This window comes from Diabrotica undecimpunctata, chromosome 8 (genome assembly GCF_040954645.1).
Source record: "Diabrotica undecimpunctata isolate CICGRU chromosome 8, icDiaUnde3, whole genome shotgun sequence".
Lineage (NCBI taxonomy): Eukaryota > Metazoa > Arthropoda > Insecta > Coleoptera > Chrysomelidae > Diabrotica > Diabrotica undecimpunctata.
In genome coordinates, this window is record NC_092810.1 from 9304877 (window position 1) to 9324031 (window position 19155).

General features: G+C 33.4%; 1 protein-coding gene across 9 annotated transcripts in view; it reads left to right on the top strand.

Annotated features, from left to right (window-relative positions):
• Window positions 1-19155, top strand: part of LOC140449241 (uncharacterized) — a 130269-nt gene that overhangs the window by 30165 nt on the left and 80949 nt on the right. The window contains exon 1 of one of the 9 annotated variants that reach the window (XM_072542440.1): window positions 1623-1754. The exons of 6 other annotated variants lie outside the window; for them this stretch is intronic. In XM_072542440.1, the coding sequence (XP_072398541.1) occupies window positions 1649-1754 (106 nt within the window). In that variant the 5' untranslated portion in view covers window positions 1623-1648. Of the gene's footprint in view, window positions 1-1622; window positions 1755-8095; window positions 8314-18241; window positions 18440-19155 lie in introns of those variants that run through there. 2 more of the 9 variants (XM_072542435.1, XM_072542437.1) reach the window with 2 other exon arrangements.

The following is a 19155-nucleotide window of genomic DNA, read 5'->3' on the forward strand; positions in this document are numbered from 1 at the left end:
TATAAATGCTGAAAATAATAAACCCATATTAGGGTGTTGTCCAATAAAGGTAAAACAAAGATAGGTGATATAAATTATATAAATTACAGTAATTATGCCAATATTACATGTCTGTGGTTTTTCAAAATGAATAAAATGTTTAAGCAGACAAGGTAAGACCCACAAATTGGTAAAATAGTCTATTAAACTGTAATGAATTAATAAATAAACAAATAAATAAAACATTACTTACATGCCGGTACTCTATTAATTGATGGTTGAAAGAACATGGTTCAAACTATCTTGTATTGTTGATTGGAGAACTCAAGTCAACTATTGTAATTGTTTAACAGTAAACGGGGAAGTTCTCGAGGAGACAGATTTTATCCAATGAAGTAGAGATAGGTAAATGTAATTGTTTGTTTGATGAAAGTAATGTTCTATACCATTAAGTTCTTTAAAGTTATTTAACTTAATGGTTTACCGTTTACTGTTAAACAATTACAATAGTTGACTTGAGTTCTCCAATCAACAATACAAGATAGTTTGAACCATGTTCTTTCAACCATCAATTAATAGAGTACCGGCATGTAAGTAATGTTTTATTTATTTGTTTATTTATTAATTCATTACAGTTTAATAGACTATTTTACCAATTTGTGGGTCTTACCTTGTCTGCTTAAACATTTTATTCATTTTGAAAAACCACAGACATGTAATATTGGCATAATTACTGTAATTTATATCACCTATCTTTGTTTTACCTTTATTAGACAACACCCTAATATGGGTTTATTATTTTCAGCATTTATTTAACTTTGTATCGTGACCTGAAGATGCTTTGCATATTGTAGAAAGCGAAACCGGTCGTTTGATAGTTAAATTAAATTGATTGTGAGTAAGTCTAATTTATTATTTCTTTTACCTTTTGAAATGGACTCACACAAGCAACACATTCATGACTTAAATATAAATTTGTCAAAATGCTATACAGCAGATAATCATTTATCAATATCTTTCTTTAATTTCAGTAATTGCACTATTGCACCACTAAGGAAACTTTAAATAAAGTCAATGAAAGCTGAAAAAATTGTTGTTTATCTTTAAGTAAATAAATATTTAAACTAAGATATCTTTATTTCTGAAAAGTACGGTCGACGGAAAAGTTTTGTAACGAACTCGTGAATTAAAATGGCGATTAACAATCTCGAACATTAACGCGCTCGCTTCGCTCACGCGTTAAAATATCTCAATTGTTAATCGCCCTTATTAATACACTTGTTGGTTAAATAACTATTAATGATACTGCACTTTACTGTATAAGTGAAACAATGGAGAAACTGGTCCTGCTCTTAACATCTAGTTGAAGATTTGCATTTGTAATGAATTGCCAGTTGTAAACAGATACACTTTAGTTGTTTTTTAAAACAATTATCGGCTACAATGTTTCTCTCCCTCTTTAATGATGTAAAATTGGTTATGAAAATGAAATTTTTAACAAATGCAAATTAGATATACAAACCTGTCTGTTTAGTTTGTCTGTTTATATAAAAAAAGATAAAATTAGATTTCGCTGTTCCTACTTCATTCGGATCGATCTTTAGATATGAATTAACGTGAACGAATCCTAGTACAATCAGTTTTTGCTCAGATAGTCTGGGTGACTAACATGGCCGGTGTTGATTATGGAGTGGTTTTCGTAGCCATTATAATACTGATAGTGAAGGTGTTAATTATAAGGAAGCTATGTTGCAGGCCACCACAAGAATTTATAAGTGAGTTAATAGTAGTAGTAATAATTTTTTAAATATCTGATTTAGATTTGAAATTCAGGTTTACAACAAATTATCAGCTTTTTATTTGTTTCACGATTGATTTTCTTAATGTACTTGTCAGATAATTCTCAACTTATCTGGTTACTCTTCATGTCACAAGACATTTTCTTTTAAATGGAGCCATCATGACTAAACTTACAGCTCCCATTCATTTCTGTTTAACCTATGTTATTCTAAGACAAATGCATGTTTCTCCACTTTTTATTCGATTACCTCTTACTGATCATAGATCCTGCCAGTGTTACTGTTTACAATTTGAACCACGATTGAATTGAAAATTGTTATCTTTTTTACGTTAGCGTATAATATCGATACATATACAGGGTGAGTCATGAGGAACTTTACATACTTCTACCATATATAGAGTCCCTCAGGGAGCATATCATGTGGCCACTAAAAAATGTCAACTCCTCTTCTTTATTAATTAACAGGGTGATTTGTGTAATTGACCATTTATTTCATTTTACCGTAGTGTTTATACGGCTCATTTGATTTGTTTAATTTTTGCATGATACAGTACACTACTATCAAGCATTCGACTGGTATTAGCTAAACTAAAAAATTCCAGGACTGGCTGTGGAAAAATAAATTTAGGGATTCGTATTAAATATTACACCCTGTATATATTTTTTTTAAAATGCAATAAGTGATTTTCAAACTACATAAATAGCTAATGAAAACGACATATGCGACAATGTTCTCGCACTTTTGTTAAATTTTTAGTGAACGATCAAATCTTACCGAAAATAGAACAACCATAATGAAGTATCAAATTATAAGGTAATTAATTTAAACAAATGTTATAAATTTCAAACATTTTAATTAAAATGAGTTCCTACAACATAATCTAATACGTAGAAAATTAACATCTTTACTGTCACTTTGTATTATCTCTACGATAGAATCAATTGTTTTTCAATTTAAAATTTTTACTCATAGATCGTATTGGGGCATTATTTTCGATAAATAATGAATTAAATTGATTAAAAAGTCAAACCTCTTGTATGTGTTAGTTTTTGTTAATTGTAAATGATTAAAATTTTATGTCAAATAATAATACATTGCATCAACTGTACTAAATAAAAATAAATCTAAAAAAGTTTAAAATGAAGGTTGGCGTTGACCGTTTGACGTTTCTTGATATTTTATACCCATTGTCATTATTGTCATTATCAATTGTTATTTATGTGTACAAGAATACATATTTCTTCTGTCATATCTACGTTAAGTACATTGTGTTAGTTTTGGTAGAGCTTTTGTTACTTTCGTTCCAAATGCCACATCAGTTTTCGACCACAGAATATGCAGACATATTTGTTTATGGATTCTGTAATGGGAATGGTAGGGCTGCTAGTAGAGAATATCGCAGAAGATTTCCTAATCGTCGAACTCCCAGTCATCCAACATTTGGGTCAGTTTTTTAATTATTTGCGAGAAAATGCCACTTTTCCTAGTGGAACAACAGAGCGACATGTAGATGAAGCGCAGGAAGATGACATTATGGGCGCCGTTACTATGAACCCTACAATAAGCACTAGACAAGTAAGTCGAGAACTCAATGTTACTCAATCAAAAGTAAGTAGAGTCTTACAAAAAAATAATCTATACCCATATCACATTCAAATGGTTCAGCGACTACATGCTGGAGATGAGATCGATAGGTTGGAATTTTGTAGATGGATTAACAATAATCGACCAACGCTATACAGGACACTATTTACAGATGAAGCCCAATTTACCAGAGACGGGATAAATAATTCACGAAATTCACATATGTGGGCAGAAGAAAATCCCCATGCTATTCGAGAACGTCGTTCTTAGTTAAGGTTTTCGGTTAACGTGTGGATTGGTGTCATAAATAACCAATTAGTAGGTCCTCACTTTTTTGATGGTCCTTTAACAGGGCAGGTCTATTTGAACTTTCTACAAAATATTTTGCCGAATTTGCTTGCCAACGCGAACGTTGCTATCCGAGGGATGTATTTTCAGCATGATGGGGCACCCCCACACTTTTTACTGGCAGTGAGACAACATCTCAATAATATTTATGGCAACAGGTGGATAGGACGTTCAGGTCCTATTTCGTGGCCTTCAAGATCCCCTGATTTCTATCCCGTTGATTACCATATTTGGGGACGATTGAAGCAACTAGTTTACGCAGTGAATATTAATAACCGACAACAATTAATTGATAGAATTATACATTGTTGTAATACTATTAGAAACGATCCCCAGAGTATCCGTAACTCAATACGTCAATTAACAATTCGGCAACAAAAATGTGTACAGGCTGCAGGGTTCCATTTCGAAAATCTATTTTGAATTATTTTTATTTTGTTACCATTATTGTATCTTTTCCAGTTCTAATTTATGGGTTTATCATAACTATGTACATATTTTTAGTTTTTTTTTTAAATTGTTCTTCGTTATTGTTAGTAGTTACTGTTTTTTGTTGTGCAGTGACTCAGTTTATCATTTCAATTAAAATGTTTGAAATTTATAACATTTGTTTAAATTAATACCTTATAATTTGATACTTCATTATGGTTGTTCTATTTTTGGTAAGATTTGATCGTTCACTAAAAATTTAATAAAAGTGCGACAACATTGTCGCATATGTCGTTTTCATTGGCTATTTATGTAGTTTGAAAATCACTTATTGCATTTTAAAAAAAAATTATACAGGGTGTAATATTTAATACGAATCCCTAAATTAATTTTTCCAAAGCCAGTCCTGGAATTTTTTAGTTTAGCTAATACCAGTCGAATGCTTTATAGTAGTGTACTGTATCATGCAAAAATTAAACAAATCAAATGAGCCGTATAAACACTACAGTAAAATGAAATAAATGGTCAATTACACAAATCACCCTGTTAATTAATAAAGAAGAGGAGTTGACATTTTTTAGTGGCCACATGATATGCTCCCTGAGGGACTCTACATATGGTAGAAGTATGTAAAGTTCCTCATGACTCACCCTGTATAATAAAATATGTCTAGTGGCTGTAATGCCAGTGTACTCGGCAAAGTGATTCTAAAAAAGAACACACCTACTGCCTAAATATTTCGTGTTGGTATCATGTGACGGGCTATGACGCCGATGACGTGCAACGGTTTGTAAATTAGATGGACTGTATATTTATTTTATACCCAAAATATAGCAAAGTGTTAGACATTATGGAGAACACCAGAGCAGTTTACTTTGGTTTCAGCTATTTATGTGTACTTACTCTTATTGTATATCTTGAAGTTATATTGCCAGATATAATAAAAGTCAGCCTACAGGTCTACAACCTTTTTGATCACAAGGCCACATCAAAACCATTGATTATACCAGTGGCGCACCCAGAATTTGTATTAGGGGGGGGGGGTTTTGAAATTTTTTTATGCTACCTCCATGTTGAGTCCCTACAATTTGGGTTTTAGTTTAATTTAAAGTACTAAAGATAGCAGTTCCAAAGATTCAGGTATCTATTATCCTGCCTACCAACTAAAACCACCCTCTCTTACTTATGCGCAGTTGACTGTCGCACGTACCGTACTCCGAAAGTGGGGTGGCCACTGTAAGGCTGACGACATTTTTGGAACACTCCCTTCTCTTATCTAGATCTTATCTATTGGTCTGAAGCTATTTTCTTGTGGCATTTTAAAGTAATTACTATTTTAATGGGAATAAGCCACAATTGAAAGTTAAAATAAGGTTATTGACGTTTGACGTTAATCCAACTTGTAAATACAATACATTTTGAAGACGGCTATCGCCGTATTCCTGTTCTCCTCCGGGAATCCTCCCGGTCCAAGGCATGCTCCTCCTCCAAACCTGTCGATTCCATCGCTCTTCTAATTCCTTCATTTCATGTTCGTCGAGGTCTACCTCTTTTTTTTTCTTCCAGGGGGCTTCCATTTGTGAAGTTTTTGGGGCCAACGTTTGTCAGGCATTCTCAATTGATGTCCAAACCATTTTGAACCTCTTCTTTCTATTCTGTCAATGACCGTTTCTGTAGCATTCATGTTATTTCTTATAGTTTCGTTAGTCTTCCTTTCCTGCCTTGATGTTCTAGCACTTCTTCTCAAATAATCCATTTCAACTGTCAACAATCTTCTCTTCAGGTCTTCATTAATTGTCCATACTTCAGAGCCATAACAAAGAACTGATTCAACCATGGTTTGCCCTATTCTTTTTTTGTTCCTTTTAGAAATGTGGGGATCCCACCATAAGGAGTTCAGACATCCTACAATTTTACGTCCATGATTAATTCGTGTTTAATTTCGGTTTCTCCCAAGCCGTTCTTAGCAATGAGTGGATCTAAATATTTAAATTTTTTCACTTTTTTGATTTCCACGTCCCCGTCTATCAACACTTCAAACCTAGCATCTGAACTGATAATTAAGTAAATATTCTGTTTTCTTCATGCTGACTTGTAACCCCCATTTTAAATATTCTCTCTATAGACGCTTTATCATAAATTCTAGATCATAAGAATCTTGAGCTAGGATGACTTGGTCATTCGCAAAGTTCAGGGAGAACAGTATGCCATTTCCTATGGGGATTCCCATTCCCTGGCAGTGGTTTTTCCAATTTTGGAGGGCTGCCTTAATCTATAAATTAAACAGTAAGGGTGACATACTGCATCCTTGTTTTAGTCCTTTAGTTACTTTTATTGTCTCTGATAGTCTATATCCGATTTTAGGTAAGTAGTGTTATCCCTGTATACTTCTGTGATTATTCCTAAAAGGTATGGACTAATGTCGAGTTGTTGTTAAGCTTGCCACAATTTAAGTCTCGGAACTATATTATACACCTTTTCTAGGTCGATGAAGGCTAGATGTACTTCTGTACCAACCGCTATTCTTTTTTATATTAATTGTTGGAGTATAAACAAGTTATCAGTGCAAGATCAAAGATCAAAAATTCAAACGTCAGTAAACTTATTTTAACCTTCAATTGCGATTTATTCCCATTAAAATAGCAATTAGATCTTATCTCTGTCATTAGCCCGGTTGATGTTTCTCTTCTTCTTCTTTCTTTTAATGACTGCTTGGATGTAATTGTGAACACTATTCCATCCCTCCGTCTTTCACGTCATCTTCACTATCATCTCTTACAGTCACAGGGTTCATACCTATTTCTTTATACATTCTGTTTCTCTTCACTGTACATCTATTACACTCCAGCATTGTGTGAGTAACAATGTCGGAATATTCGCAGTATAGGCATTTATCTGTATCTGTCTTTCTGATCCTATGAAGATACGCCCTAAAACAGACAATCTACCCAGTCCCTTAGGCTCGGGATCAGCATCTTTGTCCACTGAGCAACATCTTCCTTGTTGTTATACTCTTCTTGCCATTTTTCCATTGATCTTTCCCTTTCTTTTTTTATAGCTGTTGTCAAATGCTTTCTTCTCCCATAGAGATGTCTCTTTTCTTTTCTACTGCTAACACATGCAGGGGAACATAACCCGTGATAGTCCACAAGGCCGCCGCAGATACAGTCCTGTAGGCGCATGCTACTCGCAACAGACTCGTTCTGTCTAATTTTTTATAAGCCTAATATTAGGTATATATATATCTAAATATAATAAAAAATATTATTAATTAATTGCGTATTTATACAATAATTATTGTGTTCTACATATTTAAAGTGGTAATTTAATTATTCAATCAGCGTTTTGGATTTTTTGTATTGTGTGTGAAAGGCAAGTTACATTTTTCTACTATTCTTTATATATTGTTTACTTTATATGCCCTGGGGGGGGGTTTAACCCCCCAAACCCCCCCCCCCTGGGTGCGCCACAGGATTATACAACATACATATTCATATAAGTAGTTCCGCAAAATGTGTAATTTCTCGCTTAAGTTCTCGTCAGCTAGATTCTACAATTTATCCTACTTATACCCACAATCCTTTGTAAAAAAAAAACGGTTCCCAATAGTATTTTTCATTCGTGTATCCTACAACATAATGTAGTGTACACAACAGTCTAATTTGTATCCGCCATTGATTAATATAGAGTTTTATTCTGCAGCGATAATCATAAATATTGTTGGAATATCCAAGTAACACAAAAATGATTTAATCTGCAGTCAAAACGAAACTATTCCGACCACTCATTCGATTATTGTCAATAAACTTCAAGTAAAGTTGGTTATAACTTTCATGGGCCATTTCTTTTGATAATTCCGACAATATCGTCACAAATGTTACTGAAAATGACATGAATCATTAAACCATTCGCTTAATAATATTGTTCGTAGGATTGGATTGTTAAATCATTATAATTTTTGTGACGGAGTAGTCGTGTGTTGTTAATTAATAGTTAGGTGTTAGCTAGTTTTCAAAGACTGTTTAAATATTTAATAATATAGTAAAAATGAGTGGTCTTTATCCTCCTTTTTACTTTTGGATAGTTGTAGCAATAATAGCTTTCGGTGGTGTAGTTATTGTTCTGCGTGTTCTCTTTACCTGTTGTAAAAATGAGAGCAATCGAAGTTTTTGTAAGTACATTTACAAATTTTCATTTATTATTCCCATGAAAAACAATAATTAAGCTGCCATTACAGGTAGTTACTAGTTTTTTGGTGGTTTATAACGAAATAATTCTTTATAAACAAATGCTCTTACTGATTAATAATAAAACTTGACAACATGAAAACTAATGTACAGAAATACACTAATTTTTTTTAATTTTGAAACATTTTTGGCAATGTATAAAAGAACCTTGCCCGGCACTTTTCTTATGTAAAAGCGCTTTCAATTAAATTGGTTCTTCTTCTCGTATCACTACAACCCAGGGTGGGTTTTGGCTGACTGCACAACTTGCTTCCGTCTTGAACGGTCCTCCATAATAATTGGGTCAGTGGGTAGCCCCATTGTTATTAGATCTGACCATATATTGTCTCTCGAATATATTGTCGATAAATCGGCGAAAAAAATTATTCGGATCGCGCCGTATCATTGAAAAAAGCGTCTCCGAAGTGGTCACACTTTTTTGCATTTGATCGATTGTCAGCAAACGCGGCACCCATCGCGCGGATAGGTTTTTCATGTCCAAATGATGGTGAATGATGTTGTGTACGCGTTCGTAGGAAATGTTTAGGACCTCTATTAACTCGCGGTGCTTAATTCAACGATCTGCCATAATCATGTCATGGACTTTGTTGATCATTTCCGGCGTGGTGACTTCATTTGGCCTCCCGGGACGGTCATCATCAAAAACACTCGTACGACCACGAACAAATTCAGCTTTCATTGATTTGCACATTCGTTTTACCCTTCTTGTGGAGGAACTTAATCACCGAACGATACTCGACTTTTTCCATTTCTCCGGAAACACAAAATTTGCTTGCTTTTGACGGCTGTAAAAACCAAACTAATTGTTTTTAAAACTTAAAATTTTGACAGACGTCATGTGATGAATGGCAAATGTCAACACCGAAACCAATTCGGTATCAAGTAGCGCCATCTATCAAAGGCTAGTTTAATATCAATCTAACCTCGTATTTGTATAATACATAGGGTGTTGGTAAATAAGTACAACACACTTCAAGGAGTGATTCTACATGAAAAATAATGACAGTTAAGCAAAAAAGCGACTTTTTTCAATAATTTCAATATTGGGAAAAACTACGCATTGTAGATGAAAATGTTAAACAGAAGAATTTTTTGAAAATGTGCGCTGTAACATAAGATTCTCTAAATTAAAAAATGTCTATAAACAAAGAAGTTATTGCAAATTAACGAACGTTAGCATTCTTTTCAATTGTTTATAATTATTAAAATACACAATTAAAATATTTAAAACACATTTCACAATGCGAGTTTTTATGTAGTCACTGTATGTGCAAAAGATAGGACCGATCGGTCTAATAGTTTTTAAACAATTCTATTTGTTTATCCCAATTATAATACTGTGCTTTGTTAATACTTAGATGGGTTTTTTTGGTCTCATTCTCTTCGTAACATCTCAAATTTTCATGGTTTTAAAAAAGTATATTAGTTTTTAATTGTTTACTTCATCATCATCATATAACGGGGGTCTAACGGCGATTGCCGCTTCCCGCATTTCAGCCTCCATCTTTTCCTATCTCTCCAATCTCCCTCTTCTAAGCCTCTAGATTGCATTGTTTTTGTAATTTCTCTTCTCCAGGAATTTGGTGGTCTTCCCCTTTTCCTTCTTTCTGGCGGAACATACATTAAGGCTTTCTTTGGCCACCGCTCCTCCTCCATTCTCATCACGTGACCATACCATTGTAATTGCCTTCCTTGTATTCTATCTGAAAGAGTATCTCTAATTCCTGTACGGTTTCGTATTTCCTTATTCCTGATTCTTTCCATTCTCGATACTCGACATGACCTTCTAAGATAATCCATTTCCACAACGTCTACTTTATCTCGTTCATTCTTTGTCATCGTCCAACATTCGGCACCATATGTGGTAATTGGTTCTACAATTGCTCTGTATACGCGAAGTTTGGTATGCAATTTTATTTTATTGGACCACAGTAATGAATTCAGTATTCGGATGCATTTTTTCCCTTGGGTTATTCGGTTTTGTACATCTATCTTAACTCTGCCATCTGCTGATATGATGCTTCCTAGATATTTATACTGGTTGCAGCCTTTTATGACTGCGTTTTCAAGCCTCAGATCTGTGGTATTTCCTCCAATTTTTAAATATTCTGTTTTGCTTATGTTTACAGTAAGCCCCCATTTGGCATATTCCTCAAATAATTTTCGATTCATATAATTTATATCTTCCTCATCGGTTGCAACCACCACCTGATCATCTGCAAACAACAATGTATACAGAGTTTCTTGTTCCACTTCGATGCCCATAAATCTACATTTATTTCTCCAATTCCTCAATGCTTCTTGGACGTATATTTTAAAGAGTGTCGGTGACAAACAGCATCCTTGCTTTAGGCCTTTAGTGACTTTAAATTCATTTGAGGTTCTGGTTCCAATTTTTACACAACTAACTGCATTTCCGTACAATTTATATATCGCTCGGATATACGTCGAATCCAATCCGGACCTTTCGAGGACCTCAAACATTTTCTTTAACGGGACACTATCATATGCTTTCTCAAGGTCTATAAATACCAAATGGGTCTCTCTACTTCTTTCGACACGCTTTTCAATTATTTGTTGTAGGATAAATATATTATCAAGGTAGGATCTCCCGGTACGAAAGCCGCATTGTTCTTCAATATCTTGTATCTGTCTTTCAACCCTCTTCTTTAATAATAATACCTAATTCTAACACCTCTATAATTGGAACAGTCTCTTTTATTCCCCCTCTTATATATGGAGCTTATATAAGATTTATTCCAACCTTTAGGAATTTCCTGGTTTCCACACATACATTTATTGAAAAGGTCTATTATTAATTCTAAAAGTGCAGTCGGCCCATATTTAACCAGCTCTATGGGAATGTCTCCAGGCCCTGCGGCTTTTCCGTTTTTAACCTCTTTTAAGGTTTCCGTCAATTCAGATAATGTTATTATAGGGATTTCCTGTCTTTCGTCTCTGTTGTCTATTAATTCCCTTATCTTTTCCCATCTGTACTCTACTCTATCCTCTTTCAGCAGTTTCGTATAATATTCTTCCCATTCATTTAACTTTATGAGAGAAATGTTGTCTTCATTTTTCTCATTTTTCCTAAACTGCTTTAATGTTTTCCAAGCTTGTGCCACTTTTTTTTAATTGTTTACTTATAAAAAATAATTGAATGGTTATGAAAAAACACATCTTAAATAAAAAGAAGTTTGTACGACCCATACAACTGGAGATAATTTGTTTTTAAATTCTCAGCGCAATTGTTTATAAGCATTCAGAGATGAAATTTGTGTTGTTTGTTATTAAAGTTTCAGTTTTTTATTTAAAATTTAATCAATTGTAGAATCTTGTTAAAGTTAGTAAACCAAAAGAAAGTGGCCGCATGGTGAATGTCACCATAAGGAGGTTTGACTCTTGGCAAGAATTAACCCATATCTACTCCCTAGGTGCTATGACCCTCCCAATCGAAGTTTCCTCTGCGTTTCTGTTCCAATTTGGTGGGTTAGGTAATATCTTGGTAGCAATAAAACACAGTTTGGTAGTAGAAAGATCCAAGCAATAGAGTCTAAGGACGAGTGGGGATAATAGCCCCGTGAAGGTAGCTCCCAGAGTATAGGAGACCCTATATGCGAGCCGTAGCAAGACTAGACTGCCTTGGCAAGCAAGCAATTTAATTAAACCCAGCCTGTGGGACATGAACACCCTTTAGAATTACGTTCGGGTGTAACAATTCATTGGAGCGAGGTGTATTAACTCGAGTAAAACAGAAGTCACTCCACCTCGCGTTCCAGACCATCCATTTGCCCCTATAGCACTCTAATGCGCGATAGGGACAAAACTATCACCCAAATGCTCTTTATGTGGCTATCCTGGGTAATAGGACTCCAACATGGTTCCCTAACCGATTTTAAATTCAGGCCAGCGTAATACGCTGTATTCCTGTTATCCTCTTGTGACATACACGAAACTGAAATTGCTTGTTTAGGCCTCAAGCTTCCCAGGTTGGAGATTTCCCCCGTAGCACTCAAGGATTCGAGCTCTACGTGCCTTGGCTTTTGTTATTTTTTTTGGTGGCTTGCGCCGGTTTTGTTAGTGTTTTTTAATTTTTGTTGCTGTTTTTTTTTGTTAGATTTTTTATAATTTTTTTTTTGGTAGAATGTCTCGACAATAGAATCTTAAATTACTGGGGCCTACACAGTGTTATTGGGCTTGTCTGCATTGGTAGAGTTACAAACTGTCCTCGTTCTTTGTTTTACTATCTCTGTGGAGGGTAGACTGCCTTGGCTTGGAAAATGCACCCTTTTTATACAGTTTTCTTTCGTATCGATTTGTGCATTTTCTAGTCAATTGGCCAATCATAAATTGTGTAGATGTTAAATCTTTGTCTAACATCATAACTTTGGCCATCTTTGTCTAACACGTCTCTCGGTCTTGAATTGGTTTGAGAACATCTGATCTAGTCGTACTGTTGATATGTTGGACTGGTACAGATTTTTAATAAGTGTGAACAGATGCATTGGTTCTATTAAAATGGACCACGGATTTATCCAGCTTACACAATCAAATACCTTTTGGTAGTCAACGAAGCATATGATCATAGGTACTTGAAATTCTCTAGACTTTTCAATGAGTTGTCTCAGGTTTAGGATTTGTTACCTTTATAAACTTTTACACTTTATAAACCCCACTTGTTCCTGAGATATTTAATAATGTACAATGTAGATAGGTTTTTAATCTGTTTTTGATGATATCCAACAAGATTTTACTAGCATGTGTTATTAGTTAGTGACAGTGTGTGGTAGTTTTCAGATCTGGTAGTAGTTCCTTTTTTGTTTAGCGAGACATAATTTGAGGTACACCAATCAGATGACCATATTCCTGAATTCCAAACAGCGACACCGGGTTTTAGCATCGCCAGAGTGTACGCTTGTGCCTACGTGGACATTGAACCACATATAATAAAATATTTACTCCCTCTAGCTGTGGCGGCAACTACCCCCATGGTAAAAGCGTATTTTGGCATCATATATATATATATATATATATATATATATATATATATATATATATATATATATATATATATATATATATATATATATATATATATTGATCTTTGCAATATCCACTACTTATTCTCGAATTTTCAAGTAAATCGATCTTTTCCGAAAAAGTTCGAGATGAAAACTTTTGTTTCCTGGACTATAATTAAAAGTTCCATCTTTTTTAACTGAAAAATAGCTATGTTGATGTTAAGGGCCCGGAATTTTTTAATTTTCAATTCATTGGTTACTTGATAAAATTACCGTTCATGACGATATATATCATTTTATTTTTTTTTTAATCAAGTATTAATTACGGAATTTTAATTTCCATTTTACGGTTTGTTGAATGATCCATTGTGGATAATCCCAATTTTAACTCTTTGAGTTGAATAATTTAAAATTTGTATCAAAAGCTACAAATAACATTCACTCTGTTTCCCAGCTATAAATTTGATTGTTTATTATATTGATAACATTTTTTATTGTAATTATTGTTAAAGCTGATAAGTACTATTATTCATCAAAACCACAGTCTTGTTATGTGGTAGTAAACAGTGGTTTATGAAAATTTGGTTCGTCCATATTATTTATAGGCAATTTAGTGCTTCTCTTCGATTCGTTGTTGATGACGTCCAATATTTATACGATTAATTGGAAAATTTCCTCGTGCCATCATCAAAAATTTTGCTGGTTGAAAATAGTACAAATATAAAGAACTATGAAGAAAATCAATTATCTGATATGAAAGAAGATGAGGAAAAAATAAATTTGAATGATACGTGATCTTTTTTACTTATGGTATAATTTCACTATTTGAGAGAGTGAGTCATCGTTTAAAGGCCCAGAAATGCGGAAAGCTGTTTGGAAATCCAGTGACGTACACTTACTTTTATTTTAACGTTAATTATATTTTATTTTTCAAATATTAATGTTCGAAATAGGCCACAATATATTTATTTACAAGTTTTTACTGACGTTTCGATCTCTATATCCAAAGACCGCTTTCAAAGATATAAATGATAGTTATATTTATTTTATTTGTTTATTATTATATATTTTTATAATCTTATATTGTTTATTTTTTTTCTTTCTTTAAAAACGGAATAGAGATCGAAACGTCAATGTATTAAACATGTAAATAGATATATTGTGGCTTATGTCCAACCTTCTCCCTAAAAATACAGAATGCCACAAACAAGCAGCTATAGAAAAATAAATATATCTGTCATTTGTATGTTTGAAAACGGTCTCTTTATAGAGATCGAAACGTCCGTAAATTAAACATTTGAATAAATATATTGTGGCTTATTCCCAACATCATTTCTAAAAATACAGAACGACAAGCGAAAAGCCATAGAAAATAAATAGTACTATCATTTGTATAATTGAAAACGGTCTCTGGATATAGAGATCGAAACGTCAATAAATAAACATATGAATAAATATTTTGCGGCTCATTCCCTACATTCCCCTAAAAATACAGAATGCCACAAACAAAAAGCTATAAAAAAGAAGTAATTTTGCAGAAAGTTTACTGATACCAACCGGCTGTCGCGGAAGTTACGCTAAAACGTCTTTTGACGTGACCTGTCCTTAAAGAGTTACACAATGAAATTTTTTTAAAACAAATTTTAAGACAGTTTCCACACCACCCCAGAGGTATGTCTTGTGGCGCGATACTTTTTTTAAATGGCTGTTCGCCAAGAGCCATATTGTCTTATTAAATAAAATGAACAAAACACTTATAAAACAGTATAAAACAAAACAAAATAAAATCCTATAAAACAAAATAAAATTCTATAAAAACAAAATAAAAATAATGTTTGATGTGTTTAAACACAAACACTATACACACTTACTATGTTCTTCTCGTTTTTTTTGTGTTTTTGGTTTTTTTTATGCTGATGTTCTTATTAAACTATTAGAAAGTATTATTCGCTGTCTAAACCTGAAGATGCAGTGCTGCTATCGCTGTCATTATTATCTTCACCACCTGGTGTAATTATAATTGGCTCTAGTAAAACTTATATATAAGTGTCAAGTTCCCACATACGATGTTCTTCTTTAATTATGTGGCCTATACATTTAGCCCATTTCTCTGGAGTTACATGGAGGATTGCTTGAATCAAAAGTTTCTTAATTTCGTTTAATTTGAACGTTTTGTTATTGCGTGCTACTTCTCCTTTCACTTGCTCCCAGATAAGTTCAATGGGATTAAGTTCGCAATGATAAGGTGGTAGACGCAGAACTTTGACACCATAATCTTTTGCAGTTTCATCTACAGCATATTTAAGATATTCAATTTTCCTTAACTGTGCAATGTCAAGGAGCTAAATTTTGAGCATTGATTCTTCGTATGCAATCCCCTTTTCTGTAAGCCATTGTTGAATCCTCCCTTTCAATTTCTTTAATAATCACCTGTTTTTTTCGACTCAAATTGAAGAAAACCATCATCAAGAAACCCTGTATCACTTCCTATATGGGTGACGATTAAACGCCGTCCCTTTCCTGATGGAGCTTTTAATCCTGTATATCAGCCTTCTATAAATGCTTCGCGTTTACTTTTGACATTTAAATCTTGCCAAACTTTTGCAACTGTATGACCTTTTCCAACCTTGGTTAATCCAGGTTTCATCCAAATAACATATTTTGCGTCCAGTGCTGCGAATTTTGCGTATTTCTTCTAAATATTTTCTTCTCCGCACAATAATTTTATTTTTTTCTAATAGCATACTTTTTCTGTTGAGTTTTACATATCGAAAGTTCATTTCACGCATGGTCCTGGTTAAGACTCTACGAGATATCTTGGGTAAGGAGTCATCGTTTTCGAGCTCTTGAGAAATATTTTTCAGTGTTGGAATTTCACTCCGAAAATAAAATGAATGAATTTTTCGACGTATAATATTCCTTGTCTCGTCATCCAAAACAATGCTTTTCCTACCTCTAGTTTTACCTTTTTCTTGCTTTTTATTTTCCGATGTATTTTTAAGTACACGATAAATACAGCTAACGGATACTTTTGTTAAACTGCTACAAATGTCGACCGCTTGGCTAACATTTAATTCCATTTTTCTGCCGACAATTCCTTCATAAACGTTTCGTATTATTACCTTCTCTTCGGACGTTAACATTTTCCGTCTCTTTTGCAGCATTTCATTTTTGGAATCAACATCAGAATTTTGCAGTCTTCTCTTGGAACAACTCGGTTTTTCGTCCAACTCCAATAAAACTCAAACCAAATAATCACAGAATATAACTAAAAATTTACTATAAAACGACAAACTGTAACACTCGTATTATCTATAACACGTTTTATCAATAACACAAACTTATCGCATAAAATACCCTACCCTCAGAAACGCCAATGTAAATAACCTATTGTTGATGGGCACTCGCTCGACAAAAACTAGTCTTACGGCTTTCTGTGGATCTGAATTGAAACGGAATTCCGTCGCTAATTCCAAAGTTGCCAAACGATTGAAAAATATTGTTTTAAAATATCGATTTTTATTTTATAAATTTAAATATGTAACGAAACGGAGCATATAAATAAAATTTATTTCATTACAATTTTGTGCTTAATTTTTACTATTGAAAAAATCGTGTTTTTTTGGTATTTTTATGACGGTAATAATCGCTGCATGGAAGAATACAGGTTTTGTATGACCATAATTACTACTTGTGAACAAGAATTGGCTACATTGTACGACAACTTCTGGTCAAGTCTACTATAGAGAAGCACAAATAAATATACTACTTTATATATTCTGTAATTTCTTATGAGGAAACGCAAATTGCAATCGAGAAAACAGGCAGTTTTCGAGGGCCGCTGTGTACATTTAAATTTGAGGATATTCGGCGTTTAAACTATGAAATCACTCTTCTGAATTGAGGGTTTCTACTATACAGACTAACTTTAAAATTTGAAGGACTTTTTCTTTGCAATTTGAAGCAATTAATCTGCAGATTAATTGACAGATTAATTTTCATGGCATACCTTGATATGTAGATAATAAGTTTCTAGATCTAGTATTAACAAAAGAGTGTTCAAGTTTTTATTGAAAAAAAAAATGGAATAATAGTAGTGATGATCCTTAGACATTTTTTATGTGTGTAGATACAATTTAGCGAATGCGAGAACGCCACTGGAATCCATTAAAACAAACTAAATTTCAGAACTGCTTCAGTGAGTTGCTTCGAACGATATCGTCGCCAGACGACGATTAACGCATTTCGAAGGTATTCTATGAACGCGATTAAATACTCTTTGGACATACCTCGTATTTATCAGTATCATAGCAAAATATATTTGTGAGTAGCAAAAAAGTATAATAAAATAATTTTTAACGAAATCTATTTTTTCTCGGTTATATAGTATACACTTGAGCTTCTATATGTAGAATTGTACTCATCATCGAAATATTTTATCGAATTTAAATACGAAATTAGTTGGAAAATACTTTAGCTAAAAATCCCACGTGTATCCCGCATTTTACACTTTCGAATTGATTTAATTATTTTTCCTACACTTTCAATTTTCTGGGAATATCAATGACGCCGTCGTTTGTTTCCAAACATGTAACGTGGTTTATCCTAAATTTAATCCTTCTGATAAAAGAATAATTTTATCAATATTTTAAACTAATCCATTACAGCAACACTGCTGAAAGACTATTTATAAACGTCGCTGAAGGTTAGGTGCAACTTTGATGGGCGATTACATTTGATATTGTTCGCTTCCCGTACTGTTTATGTGACTAATAATCACAAAAACCACATTATTGTATCATTTGTGTCCGAGAAACTTTTTAAAATCAAGTCATTAGTTAATTGAGTGTATGGTGTTGTGTTCTTCATGTGTTTACTTAATTTTTAGATATTAGCTAAAATAGAACTATGAGTCATCATGCAATACCTGTCTATAATTTTGTAATTGCAATTGTTATAGTGACTGTCGGTTTATTAATTTTTGGATGTGCCGTCTATGTCTGTTGTAGCCTTAAGAGGCGTCGTTTAAGTAAGTATAAACTACCTAAATTTTATATCACTGTATTAATACAAGTTACAATAATGTATGTTTGTTACCGCTAGCCCCCTTTTTTATACAGGGTGTTTCCAAAGTAATCTGAAATGAAATATTGTTATGGTCGAGTCAGCATTCACTTTTAAAACAAAGTTTCCATAAACGTGTAAAAAGTTTTGTCGTTATTCAGATATAGGGTGTTGAATATTTTGTAATAAACTAACTTTTACTGTAGGTAATTGCTCTTTATTGGTGACGCCACTGATTTCCAAAATTAATAAAAATTAACGTGTTTGTGTAATAATTTATGATATAAAAGTGCAGTTGTCACTTGATAATCCGACTGGTATGGGATTAAAGGAGTGTCAGATTACAAAAAGTGTACATATTATGTACTGTGCCCACACTTTAAAGAAATCTTTGGTTGTCTTTTGCTTTTTCTTGTTTAGACAGTCTGTCATTGCTTGTTCTTGTATGTCCTTTAACATCAAAATGTTTTCAAAGTCATATGCTCTCTCCTCACACCAACGCTTCAAAGTGTTTGCGGCCATTATAGCTTCATCATAGTTGACTGTGAAAGATTTTTCATCCTGTGCTTCCTGGGCCACGTGTTCATCAGATCCTGTCATTTCTTTAATTACTTCTTTATCTGTTAAGCCATTCTCTTGATTCCGATGAATTAGTTATATCGTTGCAAATTTGAAGGGCAG